This window comes from Petaurus breviceps, unplaced genomic scaffold (genome assembly GCF_028583685.1).
Source record: "Petaurus breviceps papuanus isolate PSGF00001 unplaced genomic scaffold, PetGlider_PUasm1.0 90763, whole genome shotgun sequence".
NCBI classification, from domain to species: Eukaryota; Metazoa; Chordata; class Mammalia; order Diprotodontia; family Petauridae; genus Petaurus; species Petaurus breviceps.
This window is the reverse complement of record NW_027187340.1, coordinates 12996277-13018451: the sequence shown is the minus strand read 5'-3', so window position 1 is coordinate 13018451 and position 22175 is coordinate 12996277. Positions and strand designations below refer to the sequence as shown.

Below are 22175 nucleotides of genomic sequence, written 5' to 3'. Positions count from 1 at the left end.
CTCATAAAGTCATTGACTTCCATTTGCTCCATTCTAATTTTTTAAGGAATTATTTTCTTCAGTGAACTTAAGGATTTCCTTTTCCATTTGACCAGTTTGACTTTTTGGCCTCTTTTACCTTTTGGTTTTTTAAGGTGCTGTTTTCTTCAGTATTTTTTATGCCTCCTTTACTAAGCTATGGACTCATTTTTCATGATTTCCTTGCATCACTTTCATTTCTTTTTCCCAATTTTCCCTCTGCCTCTCCTACTTGATTTTCAGAATCCTTTTTGAGCTCTTCCATGGCTTGAGACCAATTCCCATTTTTCTTGGAGGCTTTGAATGTAGGAGCTTTGACTTTGTCATCTTCCTCTGAGTGTGTTTTGAACTTCCTTGTCACCATAACTTTCTATAGTCAGTTTGTTTTTTTTCCTGTAGGTTGCTCATTTTCACTGCCTATTACTTGACTTGTAAGTCTTTGTTAAAGTAGGGCTCTGTTTTCAGGTTGGAGGGGGCACCGTCCCAAGCTTCAGGGGTTTTGTCCAACTGTTTTCAGAAATACTTGTGGGGACCTGTAAGTTTTCAGTTCTCACAAGGTGGTATGTTCTAAGGAGAGGGGTTCACTACTCCCCTGGTCTGTGCGTGACCACAAGCACTCGTTTTTGCTCTAGAACCTTGAGGAGGGTCTCCCCAGCATTGTTGCCACAAGCTCTGCTATGCTAGTGCTCTGCCTTGCCCTGGAGCTGTGACTCAGATCCAAGTACAGGCGAAGCAACAGAGTTCTGCCTCAGTGTTAGCAAAAACACCCCTGTAATCTTTTGGCCATTTGTTTGATTCCCTGTCTGTGGACTGAGGGCTGCAGAAATGTGCTACCGCCCCTGCTGACTCCCAAGGCCTGGCCTGGTTTGTCGTGGCCTGCACTGTGCTGCGCTCCACTCTCACCTTTCCTGACAACCTTCTAAGCTGCCTGTAGCATCTTGTGAGAGAGACCTGGAAACTGCCACTGCTGTCAGTGATTTAGTTACTCCGAGTCCCATTCCTAGTTGTTTGGGCCTGGTCTGCACTGGTGTGACCTGTGCTGGACTGTGCCCCTCTCTCACCCTGGTGCAACAGACCTTTCCTGCCAATCTTCCAAGGTGTCTTGGGTAAAGTTATTTCACTCTTTCTGCTGCTCTAGAATTTGGTTATAGCTGTTTTAAAAAGGTATTTGGAGGAGCTTTGGGGGAGAGCTCAGACAAGTCCCTGCCATTATTCTGTCATCTTGATTCTGTTCCATGCTTTGATCCTTTTTGTCCCCAAAATAGGAGTCTAATGTTGGCTTCCTGTTTGCTTTGCTTCCCTTGTTTACTCATGTTGCCACTCAATTACTTGACTTTTGGGCTTTTTGCCACAGTAGGACTCTGCTACCAGACAGGGAGCTTCGTACCAGACGCTGGGATTTTCTTAGCTGCTGGAGGTATTAGTTGGGTGCCCTCTCTGAAGCCTCCACATGCTCTGGCAAGCTGGTCACACACCCCAGGACCTCCACCCTAGACTGCAATCCAGATCCAAACAAATTAAAGCAAGAGTTATTACCCCTCAGACTGGTTGCTTGGTCCCCCTACAATCTGCAGGCCAGGACCTGAAGCAGCCACCTGTGGCTGTGGCTGCAGGGCCACGGTGCCACAGCCACTACTCGCCCCAGGGGCAAAAGCCGACTGCACTCCCAACTACTGAATCCCAAAGTCCACACTGCACTGACCTCTCACTTTGTCCTTAGCATCTTTGTTTTGATAATTCTAGAAACCGCCACAGCTGCTGGTGATCTGAAGTCCCTCCAGCCGGTGGTTGGTGCTGGCCTGCCAGGCTGTCCTCAGCGGGAGGTTAGCTTCTCTGTGTCATTTTGTGGGTTCCGTAGCTCCAAAGTTTCTTCAGAGTCACCTTTTACATGACTTGGGGGAGGTGGAAGCTGGAGCCCTGCGGAAGTCCTGTTTCTATTCCACCATCTTGACTCCAACAATAAACAAATTTTAACAAAGTTGCAGCATATAAAATAAACCCATATAAATCATTGGCATTTCTATATATTACTAACAAAGCCCAACAGCAAGAGTTAGAAAGAGAAATTCCATTTAAAGTTACTGTAGACATTATAAAATATTTGGAAGTCTACCTGCAAAAACAAACCCAGGGGCTGTATGAACACAGTTACAAAATACTTTTCACACAAATAAAGTCAGATCTAAATAATTGGAAAAATATAAATTGCTCATGGGTAGGCCAACTTAATATAATAAAAATGACAATTCTACCTCTAAATTAAATTACTTATTCAGTGCCATACCAATCAAACTACCAAAAACTATTTTATAGAGCTAGAAAAAACAATAACAAAATTCATCTGGGAGAAAAAAAGATCCAGAATATCAGGGAATTAATGAAAAGAAATGCAAGGGAAGGTGGCCTAGTTGTACCAGATCTTAAATTGTATTTATAAAGCAGCAATCACCAAAACTACTTGGTACTGGCTAAGAAATAGAGTGGTGGATCAGTGGAATAGGTTAGGTATGCAAGACACAACAGTCAGTGACTATAGTAATCTACTATTTGATAAATCTAACTTCTCTAGCTTCTGAGATAAGAACTCAGTATTTAACAAAAACTGTTGGGAAAACAGGAAAATAGTATGGCAGAAACTAGGTATAGGTCAACATTTTATACCCTATACCAAGATAAAGTCAAAATGGGTACATGATTTAGATATAAAGACTGATACTATAAGTAAACTAGAAGAGCAAGGAATAGTTTACCTGTCAGATCTATGGAGAAAGGAAGAATTTATGACCAAACAAGAGACAGAAATTATGAAATGCAAAATGGATTTTGATTACATTAAATTGAAAAGATTTTGCACAAAGCCAGTGCAACCAAGATCAGAAGGGAAGCATAAAGCTGGGAAACAATTTTTATAGCCAGTGTCTCTGATAAAGGCCTCATTTCTAAAATATATAGAAAACTTAAGTTAAATTTATAAGAATACAAGTCATTCCCCAATTGATAAATGGTCAAAGGATATGAACAGTTTTAAGAGGAAGAAATTAAAGCTATCTATAATCATATGAAAAAATGCTCTAAATCACTAATTAGAGAAATTCAAATCAAAACAACTCTTAGGTACCACATCACACCTTTCAGATTGGTTAACATGACAAAATAGGAAAATGATAAATGATAGAGATGTGGGAAAATTGGGACACTGATGCATTGTTGGTGGAGTTGTGAACTGATTTGACCATTCTGGGGAGCAATTTGGAACTATGCCCAAAGGGCTATAAAATTGTGCAGTCACTTCTAAGGTCTATATCCCAAAGAGATCATAAAAAAGGGAAAAGGACCCACATGTACAAAAATATTTATAGCAGCTCTTTTTGTGGTAGTAAAGAACTAGAAATAGAGGGGAGATCCATCAGTTGAGGAATGGCTGAACAAGTTGTGGTATATGAATGTGGTGGAATACTATTGTGCTGTAAGAAATGACGAGTAGGCAGACTTCAGAAAAACTTGGATTTATGTGAACTGATGCTGAGTGAAATGAGCAAAACCAGGAGAACATTGTACACAGAAAGTCATTGTTCAATGACTGTCTTTGATGGACTTAGCTCTTCTCAGCAATGCAAGGATCTAAAACAACTCCAAAAGACTCAAGAGAGAAAATGCGATCCTCATGCAGAGAAAGGACTAGAGTCTGAATGCAGATTGAAGCATACTATTTGTTCTCCTTTTCTTTTGTTGTTTTGTTTCTTTTTTTGTGGTTCCTCTGTATCAGCAATGCCATATTCACAATGCCTATGGAAATTACAGATATGCTGATATAATTATCCATCACAAAATACATCATGCTTGCCATATGGGGGAATAAGCTAGAAAATTTATTAAAATACCAAAAGACTGAGTCCCAAAACCAGAAGGTGAAAGCCATCAGAGTAGTTATGAAATTGGCACAGGTAGATAAAGTAGAAAGCACCCACATTCTCAAGCCTTTAAAACAGAACAGGCTACCTCAGGCAAAGGTCCTCCTCTCTCCACTCAAAGTAACCACCCAGCGTCCAGGAAGCGTGCTCCCAGCAGCTCTGGCCCCTGGCAGTCCTCAGCAGGAGTCCTTAGCAGAAATTCTGGCCGACTCAAAGAGGGCTTCACGCTGCCGCCGCCATCGCCACCACTGCTAGCCACCACAGGAACTCTAGTTTGGCTTCCGCTTCCTCTTGCTCCACCCCTTCCTGCTACGTCAGCAAGTCCAATGGGGCATGGAAGATCTTTAAATCCCATAACCCTTACATCCTCCCATTAGTTCTGATTTTTCTTTATATCATGACTATGTGAAAATACTTGTGTAAGTAGAGCCTATATGAGATTGCATGCCAGTCTTGGGGAGGGGGAGAAAATGTAAACTCAAAATCTTAGGAAGTGAATGCTGAAAACTAAAAATTATATACATAACAGAATTCTTTGAACTTGATTCCCATGGGAAGCAATATAGTATCTTTTTCTGATAACAACTATACTTAGAAAAATTTGTCACTTTCTGAACACTTCCAGGGAATAGATACCAACTTTATACATCTTACTTAAAATTTTTTTTTTCTAAAATGCAAAAAGTACCACTTCACACCCACTAGATTGGCAATTGATAGAAAAATGACACATGCTGGAAATGTGGGAAAACCGGCACACTTAATGCACTATTGGTGGAGCTGTGATCTATTCCAACAATTTTGAAAAGGAGTTTGGAACTCGTCTCAAAAAATATTGAATTGTGCATAGCCTCTGCCTCAGCAATAGGACCCATGTGTACAAAATTATTTTTAGCAGCTTTTTGTGGTGGCAAAGAATTGGAAATTGAGGGGACCCCCATCATATTGAGAATGACTGAATAAATTTTGGTATATGATTGTGGAATAGTAATGCTATTATGTTATAAGAAATGATAAAGGGGATAGAAAAACCTGGGAATACTTATATAAACTGATAGCAATGAATTGAGGAGAACCAGGAAAACATTTTATACAGTAACAGCAATATTATAATCAACTCAAAAGACTAATAACTCTGATCGAAACAAGTTCTGAAAGGACTTGTAATGAAAAATACTATCCACTTCCAGATAGAGAACTGATGGACTTTAAATGCAAAAGCATATCCCCCCCACCCTTTTTCTTGATTCTCCCGCAAATATGGTTACTGCAGAAATTTGTTTTGTACAATTTGGTATCTTTAATGGGTTTTGCATTTTTTGCCTTTACAATGGGTAGGGGGGAGGTGGTGTGATGGAGAGAATTTGGAACTGAAAATAAAACTGAATAAAAGATGTAAATGGGAAAAGTTTAACAAAATAAAATGCAGTAAAAACATGATAGAATGCAAAAAGTTATTTACATGAAAACTTTTTATTTTTATTGTAATCACACATTTTAAAAACAAAAACACGTAAAAAGACCAAAAAATTCTGAGAAACTGGGGAATGGGTTAATATCAACTGCAACAAAAAAAATCAGTTATTTAATTTTACATAGATGCATTGTTTCAAATTCAGTCTGTGGTGGATAATTAATAACTGAGGAAAACAAACTGAGCTATACAATTTATTAGCAATCACTCAGTTCCCACTGCCACTGTAACAAATGAAGTCTCATTCACGGGAATAAATGTAATGTCAGGTATCTTAAGTACTAACTTTAGAGGCAAACCACAGAAATACCATTTCCCACTTAATGACTGATGCTGTTACCAGGACAGAGTACATAAGTACACACTTCTGGAAATGAAAATCTTTAGTTCTATCAGTTCTTGGAAAGTTTTATTATAACATTGGTGATCATTGTTATTTTTGAATTGGCAAGAAGCAGTCCTGAGATACAAATGTACCAGCTTCTAAGAATCTGTAGCTTAGCCTATAGAGTTTTAGGGAATGCTAATTTCTTTTCTGTCAGCTTCCCCATAAATTATTGGAACAGCAATCTGGGTAAAAAATTTATTACTGTAGGTTACAGATTTCCTCTGTGTATATAGCCCCTTTAGGACTCCAAGAATATACAGTATATCCAATTTTAAAAATTCTTCAGTAGCCTATCAGTGCCAGAAGTTTGATAGATTCAATAAATATTAAATGAATCAATTAATTCTTTAGCTATTCCAGATTCAGAAGTGCTGCAATAATGAGTCAGTTGTACAAATTTCTACCATATAAACGAAAAAATTATTTATCATGAGTCACCCTCTGTGGGACTGATCATTTATTCAAATTGTCACTGATCACTGTCCTGAAGCTATTGAACAGCTATATGTATACATGTACGGTTAATTTCCAGAGAATGCAATTTAGAAATCGTGCCTGGAAGGTATAGAATGAGGTCATAATTAAAGAGAATAAATTTTAATAACCAATCAGAAAAAATAAAAGTTATGATTCTTTGGGTACATTACAGTTGCAAGAGAATTTCCTTGAGTGGTCTCCTTTCTACTCATTACCAGTGTCATTATAAACAAGTTAACTCCTCATTTCATTATCTATAAAACTGCTTCATAGGGTTTTCCTGATTATCAGATGAGAAAGTATGTCAAATACTTTGTCAACTGTTAAGCACAAATATTATTAATGAGGAAAACACCTATGGAATTAGGGAGTGAAAGTAGGATAGGGCTAAAATAGTAAAGCAAAAGCTTAATAACAGTAATAACTGACATGTATATAATACTTTGGAATTTGAAAATGTTTTTATATATGTGATCTCATTTGAGTATCACAACTTTGTATTGTAGGTAGTAAAGCACTTTATAGAAGAGGAAGGTAGGAATAACCTCATAGAGGTTAAGTCATTTGCTGGTGGTCATGTAGCTAAGGAGTGTCATGGAGGTAAGATTTGAACCCAAGTCTTCCTGACTGCAAGTTCAACAATGTCCTTTATACTGACTGTGAAACTATGTTGAGATGTCTCCTGATAGTGTCAGAAAAGCTGAGAGAAAATGTCCTTTGATAAAACCAGTGTTTTATATTGGAGACAAAGATTCTACTTACCCTGTATTTGGCGTTAACTATTTTACAAAAGTGTTTTCAATCCCAGATAGTTCAGTGGTTATTATACCCTTTCTTCTTCTTGTTTATCCACTTAATTTTCTTATAAAAATAACCTCAATTATTGTTATCAGTAATACTAATCTGAAAAAACCCCCCACTATTTTCTGGTAGAAAATTAATAGCCAATGTAAAATTAGTTTTAATACTAATTTTAAACAGGAGAAAATAAATCTGGAAAGTGATTTTTGTAACCCAAACAATGAAATGTCTGACAAAATGTGACTATGGAGTATTGGTAAATACTCTATGGTATAAAGTAACAGCATAAAGTATTCAATGGATAAATGCACAAATCCAGGGAAATGCTTCAAATTCCAATGCATACATCACAATATCATAAAATAAACTTTAAAATGCATGTATATTTTGAACACCTGATTAAGTAAATTGTTTAGCAACAGTTCTATAGCCAAACTAGTAATACAACTTTTCTTGGATGTTATGGATCATAAAACAACCCATGAAATCATTTTGCCTTTGGGAGATGAGTAAATCTTTCATGCAAACTATTTTTCCCAAGTGAGAAAAAAATTCCTTATCCTTTAGAAGGATGGAGATGAAATAATTCAGGATCTCTTCAGTTTAAAGAGTCTAGTTGTTAAATATCATGATCTAATGAAAATGGCATTTCTGCATATTTAAAGTCATGCTGGATAGTTTTCATATGCAGTTTATCGGAAGGGATAGAGTTCTGAAGAATAGAGTGTGCTTAAAAAAAAAATCACAAAACTCCATCTGATCTCAGTTCTAAACTTTTGATCATAAGATTAAAGGGAACCCATCCAATCTCATGTCTGAAGATCCCTTACCACAAAAATTGAAGCCTTCTGCACCAAATGTGTACAGAATTCAGGCAGCACAATCATGAGTCCAAAATAACATTAATTTATTCCTACTATGAATGTAATAACATTCTAAGTATTAAGCCTTCTGATGACATAGATTCTGTTTTCTTTACATCTGCTCCATCTTCAAGTTCACTTAAAGTTCATCCTATTAAAACAAAGGACAGATAAGCAGAAAGGAAAATTTATAATGTGAAAAGCAATTAGGCTAGTACAAACAATTCAACATTTAAACTTTCAAAATTCTTCTTCAATGCTAAATAGAAATACATCATCAGTTGTTAAATTATAGAATTTCAAATTGTTTAATGGAACCATACTTTTTCCCTGCCTTATACTTGACAGAGTGCATTTAAAATGGTACATGTATGGTCTTATATGTAATACATTTTGAGACAACTGTAATGAAACTTCCACTGAAGTCCTATTCTTGTGCCTATGGCATGAAGATGACCAGAGAACACACTGAAACAGGCCTGATAGGACGGGAAAGGAGGAAGTTATGGGCAGCCCACTTTTCCATTGTTCACAGAAGGACATAGCTAAGTTTTGAGAAGTATATCACTGGCTTGGCCCCAGGACAGTGAACTTTTTGGCTGTAGTAACTCTAAAAAACTATCTACTAAATTAATTATAAAGTGACTATAGGGGCGGCTAGGTGGCACAGTGAATAGAGCACTGGCACTGGAGTCAGGAGGACCCGAGTTCAAATCTGCTCTCAGAAACTTAACAAAAACTAGCTGTGTGAGCTTGGGAAAGTCACTTAACTCCAACTGCCCTCCAAAAAGCAAAAATAAAGTGACTGTAAAAAAGGAAAACACCCACAATGATGAAATCCTAAGTCCCTAATAAAATGATCAACTAACACTATTGAGATGAAAGGAAAGTACTTTCTTGACTACTGAAACCACAGAGATTTAAATAATAACCACTATCCCATTTTTCAGATTTAGAATACTATATAATACTGGTATTTGGTCATAAAATCTATTTCAAAGCCTTTATTTAAGATAGAAAAAAAATGAACTACTCCATGAAGGAAAGAAACTAGAAGTTGCACTGCCTGATGAAATAAAAAACAGAGAAGGGCAGTGAGATGTACAATACAGACCCATGATAAAATTCTGTAGTAAGACTATCACAGAGTAGGAGATAAATGCACTACAGTTAAACCGGTTTTACATATATGAGCAAAGAATGAATGGTTAATGGTTGAGAGCTCAATAATTGTTTTTTTTCTTCATGATGGTTTAAGATAGCTTTCTCAGTATTTTAGAATATAAAAATATTTTGATTATGGTATACTTCTCAAAAGAAAATTCTCCAGTATTTTTGTATTTCAGATAGTTTTGCTTATTTTACTATAGATCTTGTGTAACATTTAGCAAAATTTCTTACAGATGACAACTTTTAGGTAATTACATTTATTTCTTACCTTGTTTCTAGATTTCTCCCTTGGTGTTTTACTCTGTAGAGCTTTCAATTTTTCATCTAATAGGTCAGCAATACTTTTTGCATCTCTGATATCTATCTGCTTGCCAAGAATATTTTTCTAAAATTGAAAGAAAATTATTTAATTATGATCTTTTTTTCAACTACTCAATGAATATGACAAGTAGAGCCAAAAGGTAGACTAGCTGACAAAATATGAATGGGTTGTATTTTAAAAGTTTGCTTCCTGGTCAATTTTTTAGAAATAAGAAAACATTTACCCACAAAAACAGTATTATAAATCAAGATAGTTTCCTAAAAAGGTGATTACCCAGATGACATATACCTTACTCTAGTAAAATTATTTGGTCCAAAGTGTAGTCCAAATAATGATTAGAAATCCATTTAGAAACTAGAGTAAATTATTTCTTCCATCAGTTCAATTCAATTAACATTTATTAAGTGCCTGCTATGCACCATGCACTATGCTAAGCCCTGGAAAAAAACAAAAAGAGGCAACAAATAGTCCTCATGGAGCTTATAGTCTAATGGGAGAGACAACATATAAACACATACCATAAACACAAAACAAGCTCTACGGAAAATAAATAGCAAATAATTAACAGAAGGAAGGCACTGTAATTAAAAGGGACTGAAGAAGGCTTCCTGTAGGAGGTAAAGAAAGCCAGGGAGGTCAGGAGTTGGAGTGGAAGAAGGAGAGCATTCCAGGCATGGGAGATAGCCAGAGAGCCAGTGTCACTGGACTGAAGAGCACATGCAGAGGAGTAAGACGTAAGGAAACTGAAAGCAGGGGGCTAGGTTATGAAGGGCTTTGAATGCCAAACAAAGCATTCTCTATTTGCTCCTGGAGGTAGAGCAGGGGTAGAGAATTTGCTGCCTTAAGGTCATATGAAGCCTTCTAGGTCCTTAATAATATTAGTACAATCTTTTAACTGAATCCAAATTTTACAGAACAAATCCTTTTGTTCAATCTTTTATATTTTTAAAATGAACATATTTAAAATACCAAAGAATAAAATAACCTTTAATGAAATAATCCTCCCAGACTGACCAGAACAATTAGAACATTAATAAGCCATAATGGCTAAATTGACGACTACTACGCTCACTATTGAATTTTGACTTCCCCAGCCTGACTGTCACCACTACTGCACAAGGCTGGTTGCTGAGAGTTTATGGAGGCTGAGTATGCCAGTCTGTTATCAGCTTTTGACAACAGTACACTGTGTTTCTGTTTGAAGTGGAATTTGTGAATAGTTGCACAGTTAAGTAGTATTTTTTAATTCTGTCTACTTAACAGCCCATCATGTCAAAAAAGACCAAGAGAACAATGAAGGAAGAAAACAGATTTTTTAAATGAGGATTGGGAATTGCAATTTTATCTTGTTTCTGCTAAAGATAAGATGATTTGCTTGCTTTGTGATATTGCAATATTAATATTAAAGAAATTCAGTGATCATCTGGATTATAACACTCATAAAGACCACAAATATTTTAAATTAAAGGGAGAGGCATGAAAGGTTGTACTGTAGAAATTAAAAGATGAAAAGGAAAAGCAAAGATAGTTCTTTGAAGCAGCAATAAGAATTGGAAATAATGCCACTGAAACAACTTAATGAAGCAGCTAATATACTTGGGGAAAAAAGGGAAGCTATTCAGTTGTGAGATAGAGTCTAATAATATATGGAGTCCTGCTTCCACAGATACTGCCATACAAGGAGTTTGCTAAGGGATACAATGTTAGCAGATAAACACATTTTGTCTTGCAAGAATGATGGTCAGGGCCTCCTAACTCAAGGATGTTATAGTGAATCTGGCAGCATGGCTCAAATTCGAGAGTTCATGTACCAGTCACTGAGATCTAACTATTGCACATGCCTAATAACCTTCATGCATATTAACTTACATGCCCATGCACAGATTATTTTTCTCCATTTTCTGAACATGGGACCCATGTTGACCCATATTCGGGAAGAGGTAGTAACCCATAAAAAAGCTCATTCTGGCTTCTGTACATATGTATGCGTTCCTACAGGGTACCATGCATCCATTCCAGGAGTGTAAACAAACACTTTTTTCAACTTACTTTAGTTCAACTTTCATTTCTTAAGGGAGTGACTGAACTCTATTTCTCACACAATGATGTGGAAATTGTGAAAGAATGCATTATCGAAGTTGTAGGATGCTTAGACCCCCAATAATGTTTCAAAGTACAAACAACTGCTTTCTTTTTTTTTTTTGGAGGGCAGTTGGGATTAAGTGACTTGCCCAAGGTCACACAGCTAGTAAGTGTGTCAAGTGTCTGAGGCCGCATTTGAACTCAGGTCCTTCTGACTTCAGGGCCGGTGCTCTATTCACCGTGCCACCTCGCTGCCCCCCAACTGCCTCTTTCAAGGAGAAACATAACTGATTGGCAGCATGAGTTAGCCTTCAACTTAAAAGAACTTCATGCAATACTTCAAAAGAAAAAATATATATTATTCAGACTCTTTGGATGAATCAACTGATACTACTGACTCAGTGTAGGTTTTATACTTCACTCAGGTCATAACAGGAGATTTTCTTTGCTATGAAGAGTTACTTGCTTTGGGCACTCTTGTGAACAGATATCTTCAAGATCTTTCAAGATGGCTGCCACGAAGTTGGACTGAATTTGGCAAATTTAGTGAGTATATGTACAGATGTGCACCTTTTGTGACAGGAAAACATTAGAGGTTTGTGGCGCAGATAAAGTATTAACAGATCCAGATGCTCTCCTTTCTTTTCATTGTATCTTCCATCAGCAAAATCTCTTGTGCAAAAGCTATGATTTTAAGTGATACTTTGCAACAAGTTATAAGTATTGCTAACTATATTTGTGTAAATGCAACACAGCATCATTAGTTTTGTAGCAAATTAAAGTTGAATAATGAGGTAGTCAGTGTGGATTTGCTGTATCATTCTAAAGTGTGTTAGCTATCGTAGGGACAGGTATTAGTCAAAATTTTATCTCTGCAAGAATAGTTACATTTTATGAAGATCAGAATCAGCAATGGGAATTATTGAAAGAAGATTTCTATAGGAATGATGAATTTGTGTGATATCATGTCAAATCATGATATGTGGCAAAAAATCCATTTTGAAAGAAGTTATCTTTTTTCAAAACACTTCTTCAAAAGGAAATTTTAGATGAACATTTTCCCCAGTTAGCAAAGGTCACTGATGAACAGGATGATGATATATGTGAATCATGTGAAGAACAGCAGCTATTATAGACCTATTAATTGGAGAACATAATGAAAGGTTCACTGACTTTGAGAATCATGACATCACACTCAAATGAGCATTTCAGCCTTACCTAGTTGATATCACCAAGGCACCTAAAGAACTACAGATGGAATTGATTAAGGTCTTGGTAAATGACGTTTTAAAGTCATTGTTTGATTCTTAGAAATATCCAGTTGAAATATGGAAAAATGCAGAATACCCATGCCTTTGGCAACATGCCTGAAAAATGCTTTCTTGCTTTTCAACCACTTATTGCTGCAAATTTACATTCTCCTACCTCACCCAAATCAAGATGCCCACTAAATAACTGATACTCGTAGAGGATCAACTGAAACTTTGAACTTCAAGCTGCAACCAAATATTCAAATGCCTTCCAACAAAAAGTAGACAAAATAAAGTCATTAAAAGGTTAGTTAACTTTAAAATGAACAGTTTTCATTTTTTGAAATTAAGTACACAATAGTTAGATTTTTACAAAATAATGTACATTTTAAAGTGTAACAAACTGAAGTTTCTTGAATGCGGTCTTATTTGATTAGAGTTAAATATTAATGCAGCCTTCTAACAGGAAAAGGTTCCCCCACCCATGTACTAGAGTTTACTTAGTAAAGGAGTAATTCAATTAGATTTGTGTTTTAGGAAAATAACATAACTGAACAAAAAGTCAGCCAGAATAGGAAAGGGAGGTCCCTCTAGGAAAGGGAAATTCTCCAGCAAAGAAAGTACAAACACAGCCAGAAATGAAACACCCATTTGGCCTACAGGGCTGTGTCCAGAGGCAGGGAGATAGGCTCTCTTGAGAAAGTTCTAGGATGGTCAGAAAACCTTATGGTGGACATCTTAGAAGTCCTAAGGAACAGCAACAATGTGGTGCTTCAGTGCTCAGATCCAGAATGTCACAGGCTCAAGGATTTTTTTTTTTAAGCAATTGGTGTTAAGTAACTTGCTCAAGGTTACACGGCCAGTTATTTCTGGGTGTGGTGCCAAGTATCTGAGCCCAGATTCAATCCCCAGGTCATCCCGACACTGGGGCCGGTGCTCTTACTCGCTGTGCTACCTGGCCACCCCTACAGGCTCAAGGATTTTGAGGTCTCTAAAAATCTGCTTGGATATGGCAGAGAAAGGAGTCAGTACTCTGAACTGTGAAGATCTGGGCCGGGTGAGGGTGTGGGTTAAACCCTTCCTTAGGTGGGATGTAGAGATACATGTGAGGAAGCAGAAGATCCAGGGTAAGACCAAGCAGAGATGACCACCACACCGAAAAGTGTAGTGTGTGTAAGTAGGGGAGGGGGTGTGTATGTGAAAATCCTGGCCTTGGCACAAAGCCCACATTCAGAAACTAAAACAGAGAGATGAAAATATCAAAGAAAACATCAAACACCATTAAAAAAAATTTTTGCTCTAAGGGTAAGCAGAAACTCAAAAGGAAAAAAAAAATTCCCTAAGTACTACATGAATAACTAGAAGAAAGAAAGAGATTAAGAAACAAAATGAAAATTTTTGAGGGAAGAACTGGAAGGTGAATAAGTAGCTTAGAGGAGAGTAAGTGGTAAAACCTCATCCAAGAAACAGACTCCCTGAAAATGAGAATAGACCAAACAGAAATCAATGACTCCATTATAGAACAAGAAATAACAGAATAAAATTAAAAGATTAAAAACAAAAGATGATATTTAAAAAAATGACCTGGAAAATAGGTTAAGGAGAGAAAATTTAATTGGATTCCCTGAAAACCATGATTGAAAAATAAAAACCTGGGCACTATATTTCAAGAAAGCATAAATGAAAACCGTCCCGATCTCTCAGAATCAGAAGCCAAAGTAAAGATAGACTGCACTGATCATCTCCTGAACGGAATCCCAAAAGGAAAAGTCCAAGGAATGGCATAACCAAAATCCGGAGTTTCCATGTCAAAGAAAAAAATGCTGCAAACATCTAGAAAGAAGGAACTCAAGTACCAAGAACTATACACAAGAACTAGCAGCTTCTGCCATGAGTGTGGTGGGCTTGGAATACTATATTCCAAAAGGCAAGAGATCGATTTACAAGAATAACTTATCCTGAAAAGCTGAGTATTATTCTACAAGAAAAATGGATCTTTAGTGGAATAGAGGATTTTCAAGCATTTCTAATGAAAAGATAAGAGCGAGTTTGGAATACAAACACAAGCTGAGAAACCTAAAAAAGTAAAATTTATTTGAACCATTGAAAGGAGTTGTATGATAACAAAGAACTAACAGTTTAGTAGAACAGCAAGTGTCCCCTCAGTTTGTTTTAAAATGGTACTGAGGGAGTTAAAGAAAAACAGAAGACTTGAGGGTCTGTTGATTCTTTTTTGAGAGTCCAAAGAGGGTAAAAGTAATAACTAGAATAGAAAGGAAGAAAAAAGGAATGGAATATGCCATTTCTTATAATTGGGAATATGAGAAGAAAAGTATACAAACAAGGAGAAAGAAGTAGGGGACATGGGCATCAGATAAACCTCACTCTTACCTGAAATGGAAAAGGGGCTGAACACACACACAATTTTGTATAGAAACCTCAAACAACAAGGAAAAAAAATGGGGGATAGAAGAGGGCTATAAGAGGGAGGACAATACTGGGAGAAGGAATAGCTATAAGCAAAACACACTGTGATTCTGAAGGGGAGATTGAAGGGGGGGAAAAGATTCCTTAGATGGTTGCTTAGACAATGATTATGTAGGGCTAACAGTCTAACATGATGAAACAAGTGTTTCTTACAGAGATGAAATCACAAATCTGGTTAAAGAAAAGTAGCGCAAATCTACTGATTTTTATACCAAGAATGATGAACTGGTGAATGGCTTAACAAATTGTTATACATGTACTTATATAAATAAAATAGAATATAATTATACTCTAAAAAATGACAAGAGACAATTTTAGACAATCTTGGGCAGTATGAACTAATGCAGAATGAAGTGAGCAGAACAGAACCAGGAGAACAATTTATAGAAGGACATTTTAATGAAAAACTAAAAAACAATTCAGATAGAATCATATCTAGTAGGGCAGTTTCAAAAATAACAATGAATATTATTTATCACATAGGCTTTCTTGAAATGAAAATTTGTTACATATTTTGAATCCTGTCATATTCTGTTATGCATATGACATGCTTTTTTTTTCTAACTTTGTACTTGAGTGCCAATATTTAAGTTTATGTTTTTTTCTCTATTCTGTATGTGTTCTGGCATTTGAGTCTAAAATAAAATTGTCAAAACAAAAGAAAAAATTATGAATTAAAAAAAAGTGGTATGAAATGGAGATTAATGGTTTTATAAAGCATCTTCTTTTTGCATTCTTTGTGTACAGAAATAATCTTCTTTAGGTGCTTAAATTCATAATAAAAATAATTAAAATGCATTATATTTACTATTTTAAATATGGGGACAGCCCACTGAAAGTAGCTAGTATGAGAGACACAATCTGAACACAAGGTTTCTGAATTCAGAGTCAATGCTCCTATTAAACAGATGGAGAAGAAGAGGAATATGTCAATTTGGGGTCATCAGTGGCTACAGAAGAGTAAAGGCCAAACAAGGTTAGAGCTGGCAATTGGGCTAGGCTCACAGATGGAATTGATATAGGTGGACTGACTATAGGTCACTCAATGAACTGTAGTGGAACCCCCAGACTTATTCCCATGCCCCTCAAAATTGACTAGCGACAATGGAGTTCAGAAGCAATATTGTTTTTTGGTGGGGATGTGGGGGTGTGGAGATGTAGGAGTGTGGAAGAGTAGGGGAGGGAATTTCAAATTATGCCTTTCAAAGCCAAATAGAAATAAAGTATTGAATTAATTCTATCTGCAAAGTTGGTTTAAACAAAGCTTGAATGAAAGAAGTCAAGTTGTTTAGTCCTACAAGGCATTTACCCAATCTTGTTAATTAATTTTTAACCAAGTGCGTATGTATGTGTATTTTGCTGGGGTTGGGGAGGGTAGGGAGATGGGGAGGAGGATGTAAAAGATATTTATAAATTAGGAACTATATATAAGAATTCTATTTGATTGAAAAAACCTAGATATTTGTCAAGTCTAGATTAAATAAAATCAGTTTTGTATACTTTATATTCCCCACCATGCGCTCTTTGATACAGTGACACTGACCTCCTGGCTGCTGTGGGCATTTTCTCTGGCTATCTAACCCCAATGCCTGGAATGTTCTCCTCTCCTCATTTCTACCCGTTTGCTTTCCCCAGCTTCCTTCAAAGTCCTAACTAAAATCCTCTTTTACTGGAAATCTCTTCCAACCTCTCTTAACTCTAGTGTATCCTCTCTTTAAATTATTTCTATTCACCTTGTCTGTAGCTTATTTACACATATTTGTTTGCTTGCTGTCTCTCCCATTAGATTGTAAGTTTCTTGAGGGCAGGGACTGTCTTTTGCCTCTTTTTGTATCCCTAGTACTTAGTACAGTTACATAGGAGGCTCTTAATAAATGTTTACTGCCCTACTGAAATGCTCCAAAAGATTACAGAGACAAAAATCTAGAGAATGGAAATGCCTCACACTTTTTTAAAGCTCCAAATAATGTTTTGAGTCTAAATAGTTCAGAGAGTAGGTCGAGATACTATGCTTACCTTGTTTCCTTGGTAGGGATAAAATTTAACAGTAGGATATGCTCTGATGCCAGCAGTCTGGCAAGTATAAGCATGAGCCTGACAGTCTACTTTTCCAGCTTTCACTTTTCCTTTAATAGTCTAAACAGGGGAGAAAAAAAGTTTATTATCCTTTATACTGGCAGTACTTATTTAGATGTTTCATCTGGATGTCTACTGTTAAAGCAACAAGAATCAAAATTTTAGTTTTCTATATCAAAGAATCAGAAGAAAATAATTGTACTTGCTTTCTTCTAGACCCTCCCCTCCCCCCCATTTAAATAAGAGATCTTAGAAGGAAAACTCTAAAAGGCCTACATTATGTTTTATGCCCTTTTCCTGGAATTTTCATAATTGTATTACAAAAAGAAGTAATTCTACTAAGTATATATGTTTAATCACCAGAGACCTTCGGGGGGGATGACAGGGGTAAATAATTTAAGACTGCTAGTGAAGAAATAGAAAAAAGATTAGAGCTATAGGGGGAAAAGGTATACTAAGAAAAAAAGAAAAATTAACAGTAAAATCAAGAGATTTTTGGTTTCTCCCATGAGAAAAAATGGCTACTAAATTTAAAAAATTTGGTTATATATTCAGTGACTTTAAAAATAGTAATATAAATAGTACAGAGTCCTATTAACCTTAGATAGACATAATAAAAAAACTATATCAACTGTATTTATTAGCAAGATGAATACAGTTCTCTTGTAGGGAAGAAACATAGCTTCTCTGAATTTAAAGAAAGATTTCAGAAAAGTCACTTCAAATAATTTTTCTTTTTAGCATTTAACATTAAGAAAGTAAACCAACGAGGAAGAAATCTATGATTATTTACTTAATGGCTAAAACAGATATTACAAATTAGTGAAGAAGTTGAATAACACTTACCCTAGCCAAAAGCTCAAATTCTGGGGCAAAATTTCTGCAAGGTCCACACCAAGGAGCATAGAAATCAACTACCCAATGATCTTTCCCTTCTAACACTTTGTCATTGAAAGTCTGCGGTGTAAGCTCTATGGACACCTGAGGCAAATATCTGTGGCAAGCCATCAAAAGCATTTTCCACCATATAAAAATAAGGAAAACATTTAAAATGTAATAATGTAAGTCAACCTATAATCTTCAAATACTTTAATGTAATAACATTATCTTCTACTGTACTGCTCATAAAATATTTTATAATTTGAGTCTAACAATAATCCTAAGGCATAGGGAGGGAAGAAATGATCTTCTCTATTTAAACATTCCCTTATTTTCATAAGTTAAAAATGCTATCAAGTTTTTACTACATACTTTTAATAAACCTAAGATAGCACATCACAGTGACAATGCACACTAAGCAATACCAATAAACTATAAAAATAAAAGAAAGGCATGCAGTTCTTAAACATATGATTTTACTCACTCTAGAGCCCAGGTTCTTAGAGAATATGCATCTCTATCCCATCCATTATAAGTACTATAAGAGATGAAACAACATGTCATGTTTACTGGTATTCTGTATATATTCAAAAGTTACACAAAAGCATTGTCAAAGTTCAGTGTTAAGTAGTATGAGCTATTGTTTTAGGAAATAATTTGTTTTAAGAAATAACTATCAGTTACTTTAACCTATTACTTTACTATACCATCCTTGGAAAATAGTGACTGCTTTAACAGTGCCATCTGTATTTACAGATTTGCTTTTTTTCAGTCTTAGAATGCCCAGTATTTCTGCTCCAAGTTGTTTTGTTTCAGACATATCAATGGACCAATGGTCCTATAGTAAAGGATTCTCTATCACTCTAAATCAGCAGATTTCAAAATGTTTGTTCTCAGAAGTCTTTTTCACATTCTTAATGAGAATCACTGCCTCTCCCCACCCTGAGGTTTTGTTTATGAGGGTTACATATGTATATATATCCATATTTATGGTATTAGAAATGAAAATATTTCAGTATTATAAAAATAATTTTTGACTTTGCAGACCATCTGAAAGAGTGTCAGGGACTTCCAGAAATCCTGAAACCACACTTTGAGAACTTATCTCTAAATAACTTTGTAAATTAAACTACACCTCCAAGTAAAACCCATCGTCTTCAAGGCTCTTTTTAGCCTCAGTTCTGGATAAACACAAACTATTAGATGTCTTTAATTACTGAAAGACTAGATGTATTTAAAATTTTTAAAAATTGTATTTCTTAGAGTAGTTTTAGGTAATAGGGTATTTTTTTTTTACTATTATAACCCTACTTGCAAACCTTAAAGTATTATATGAAAGCTAAATATTATTGTTGTTGTTGTTGTGTAGTAGTAGTAGTGGCCCTGTATTCTTGAGGGTTATGGGAGTAGCATGCAAGCCTCTGCAAGTCATGCAGAGATCCAAGTTGGAAAGGCTCAAATTAATGTTGTATTCAGAGAGGCTCGATGAGCTTAATGGCAATAAATTTTTTGGCCATAGTAAGTACTGAAGGCCCTTTAATAATTCAATAGAGTGGTGATCTGAAAACTTAAAAATGTTCTCTAACTCTATGTATTACTTTTGGCTGCTTCAGTTATCCTCATAGTATCTATAATGGGAATGGTGAGCAGAACAATTTATGTCAGCTCAATGAGAGCCTCTAAATTTTTTGTTACTTGCATGTTCTAAGAACACATATTATAGGCTATTTATCTATAAAATGAGAGCATTGCATGAGATGGCTAAAAGCTACCATCCTATATGATTTCCAGTTAATTAAATGTCCCCTATACTAGCCTTGGAAGCAGAAGGCTGATAAGCTACCATAAAAGGGCAGCATTTTCATACAGACTAAATTTTGTGAGATATTTATTTTGAATTCAGAAAGGCTAATCCTATTGTTGCACAGAAAGCAGAACAGGGTGAAACACTACATTACTGAATACTAGAGTGAGACTGATGGTTTCTAGAGCTTTCAGGGTGTTGAAGAAAGATAAAACAGATTTTATACTATAATGAAAACCACAACATTACTGCATATCATCACTGACCTAACATAGTAAATAATATTTAATGCTTTTATATGCTAACTATATATATGCATGTTATAAATGTCTTTAAGTTTGAAAAGAAATACTCACTAATATTGATAAGCTGTGTTTGATTTTGGAGGGTAAAGTCTTATATCAGGATATTTCTTGACTTGTTCTTCGCTACAAAAGGAAAAATACTTTTGGCAGTCTACACTGCCAACACTGATCAGACCATTTAACAACTACAAAGGAAAAATAAGAGATCATAAAATATAGGAAAGTGATTAGAAGGAAAAAGCTGCTATAAATTTTCTTCTAAATATTTTTAAATTAGAGAAATTAACCTATGATTCAAATATTTAGAAAACAACTCAAATTTAAAACAAACTTAAGCAATACCACAAAGAAATTAAAAACCGTGCTCTCACAAAGGCCTTACACCATACAAGGCTAACTGACAAATAAGTATAGTTAAAATGAAAGATCTCTAAAATTGTTATCTAAAATTTTGATAGGGCTCATCTCTCTGAACTATTTCAGATTGCTTCATTTTAATTCATCTTTTACAAGAAAGCAAATTAAGGGCTTTTTTGTTCAAATAAGAGAACCTAATACAATGAAAGTTTTTTCAATGGTGACCCAAACAGTCATACTTACTCAAAAATTTAAAATGTAAAAAAAGTATTGAAAAGACAAAAGTTAGTAATGTCAAGATTTTTAAGATAAATTTTTTTAAAAGTTTTTAAAATCCTGAAATAGCAGCTGTGTCAGGCTCTGTGCCCAAATAATTAATTTCCAATTTTATTTCTTTTTAAAATTAAAATGTTTATTTTTTCAATTAATGAAAATAAAATCCATCTTTTCTCCCTCCCCTTTCCCAAGATATTTCAGTTGATTATCATTGTGTTCACCTGATAAATGCGAAATTTTCAAATCTAAACACTTTCATGATGAATGTCACATCTGTTCCCATTTTAAATTCCCAAATTAGTTTGGAAAGAAATTGCAAAGAGGTGATATACCAGCTATACACTTTTAAGTAGCAGCCTTTGACATTACAAAGGACTAGCAATGACCCATATTCAAGCAGTAAGAAATATCGATATGCAGATCACTCTATTTCTCGAGTTACGGTTCATGGATCCCTAAGAGGTCTGCGTATAGATTTCAGGGGTGCCTGTGGACTTGGATGAGAAAAAAAAAATTATCTCTATTTCAATCAAATTGGTTTTCTTTGTATTCCTGGGTATTTTATTTTAGGAATTTAAAAATATTTTTCTGAGGGGTCCATAAGCTTCATCAGATTGCCAAATCAGTCATCCATGACACACAAAAAGGTTAGACACTCAATCTATATGTTAATAGGCCAAGAAGTTTGAAATGTGGTAGATACTCAAGTACTATGGTCAAAAATGTTAGGAAAAAAACCTCTCATCTCATCTTCAGCTTTTCATTTAAATTTTTGCCTGACATATTTAACTTTAGTTACAAATAAGAACATTTAAGATTTAGAGAAAAAAATTCTCTTTTACCCGTGCCATCCTTTTCCACTCTGGCATTAACATCTGGCATGGTCTGCACCAAGGAGAATAAAAATCAACCATCCAGATTTCATCACGTTTTCTTTTCTTAACTAGTTCGCTGAATGTCTCTGGTGTTAGAGAAATTACAGAAGGGTTCCTCAGATCCTAAATATACCAAAAATAAGAGAATACAGATTTAATTACTATATATACATATACAGTCAATTGAATTAATCAGCATATATAAAGCATATATGTGCCAAACACGTGTGTGTGTGTGTGTATATCTTTTTGGAGGGGTGGGGTGGGCATGAGGAAGACTGGGATCTCCCTAGTTTTCTTAGGCTGGAAATGCAGGGGCTATTCATGGGCCCGATTCCCCTCTTGGTCAGCTCAGGAACT

General features: G+C 35.5%; 1 protein-coding gene across 3 annotated transcripts in view; it reads right to left on the bottom strand.

The window, feature by feature from the left end:
* Nucleotides 1-5383: 5383 nt before the first annotated feature.
* DNAJC10 (DnaJ heat shock protein family (Hsp40) member C10) overlaps nt 5384-22175 on the bottom strand; it is a 44950-nt gene continuing 28158 nt past the window's right edge. For all 3 annotated transcript variants that reach the window (XM_069068581.1, XM_069068583.1, XM_069068582.1), the window contains 7 exons: nt 21783-21938; nt 20359-20492; nt 18683-18736; nt 18166-18313; nt 17260-17379; nt 9371-9487; nt 5384-8083 (listed from right to left, as the gene is read on the bottom strand). In XM_069068581.1, the coding sequence (XP_068924682.1) occupies nt 8072-8083; nt 9371-9487; nt 17260-17379; nt 18166-18313; nt 18683-18736; nt 20359-20492; nt 21783-21938 (741 nt within the window). In that variant the 3' untranslated portion in view covers nt 5384-8071. The remainder of the gene's footprint in view (nt 8084-9370; nt 9488-17259; nt 17380-18165; nt 18314-18682; nt 18737-20358; nt 20493-21782; nt 21939-22175) is intronic.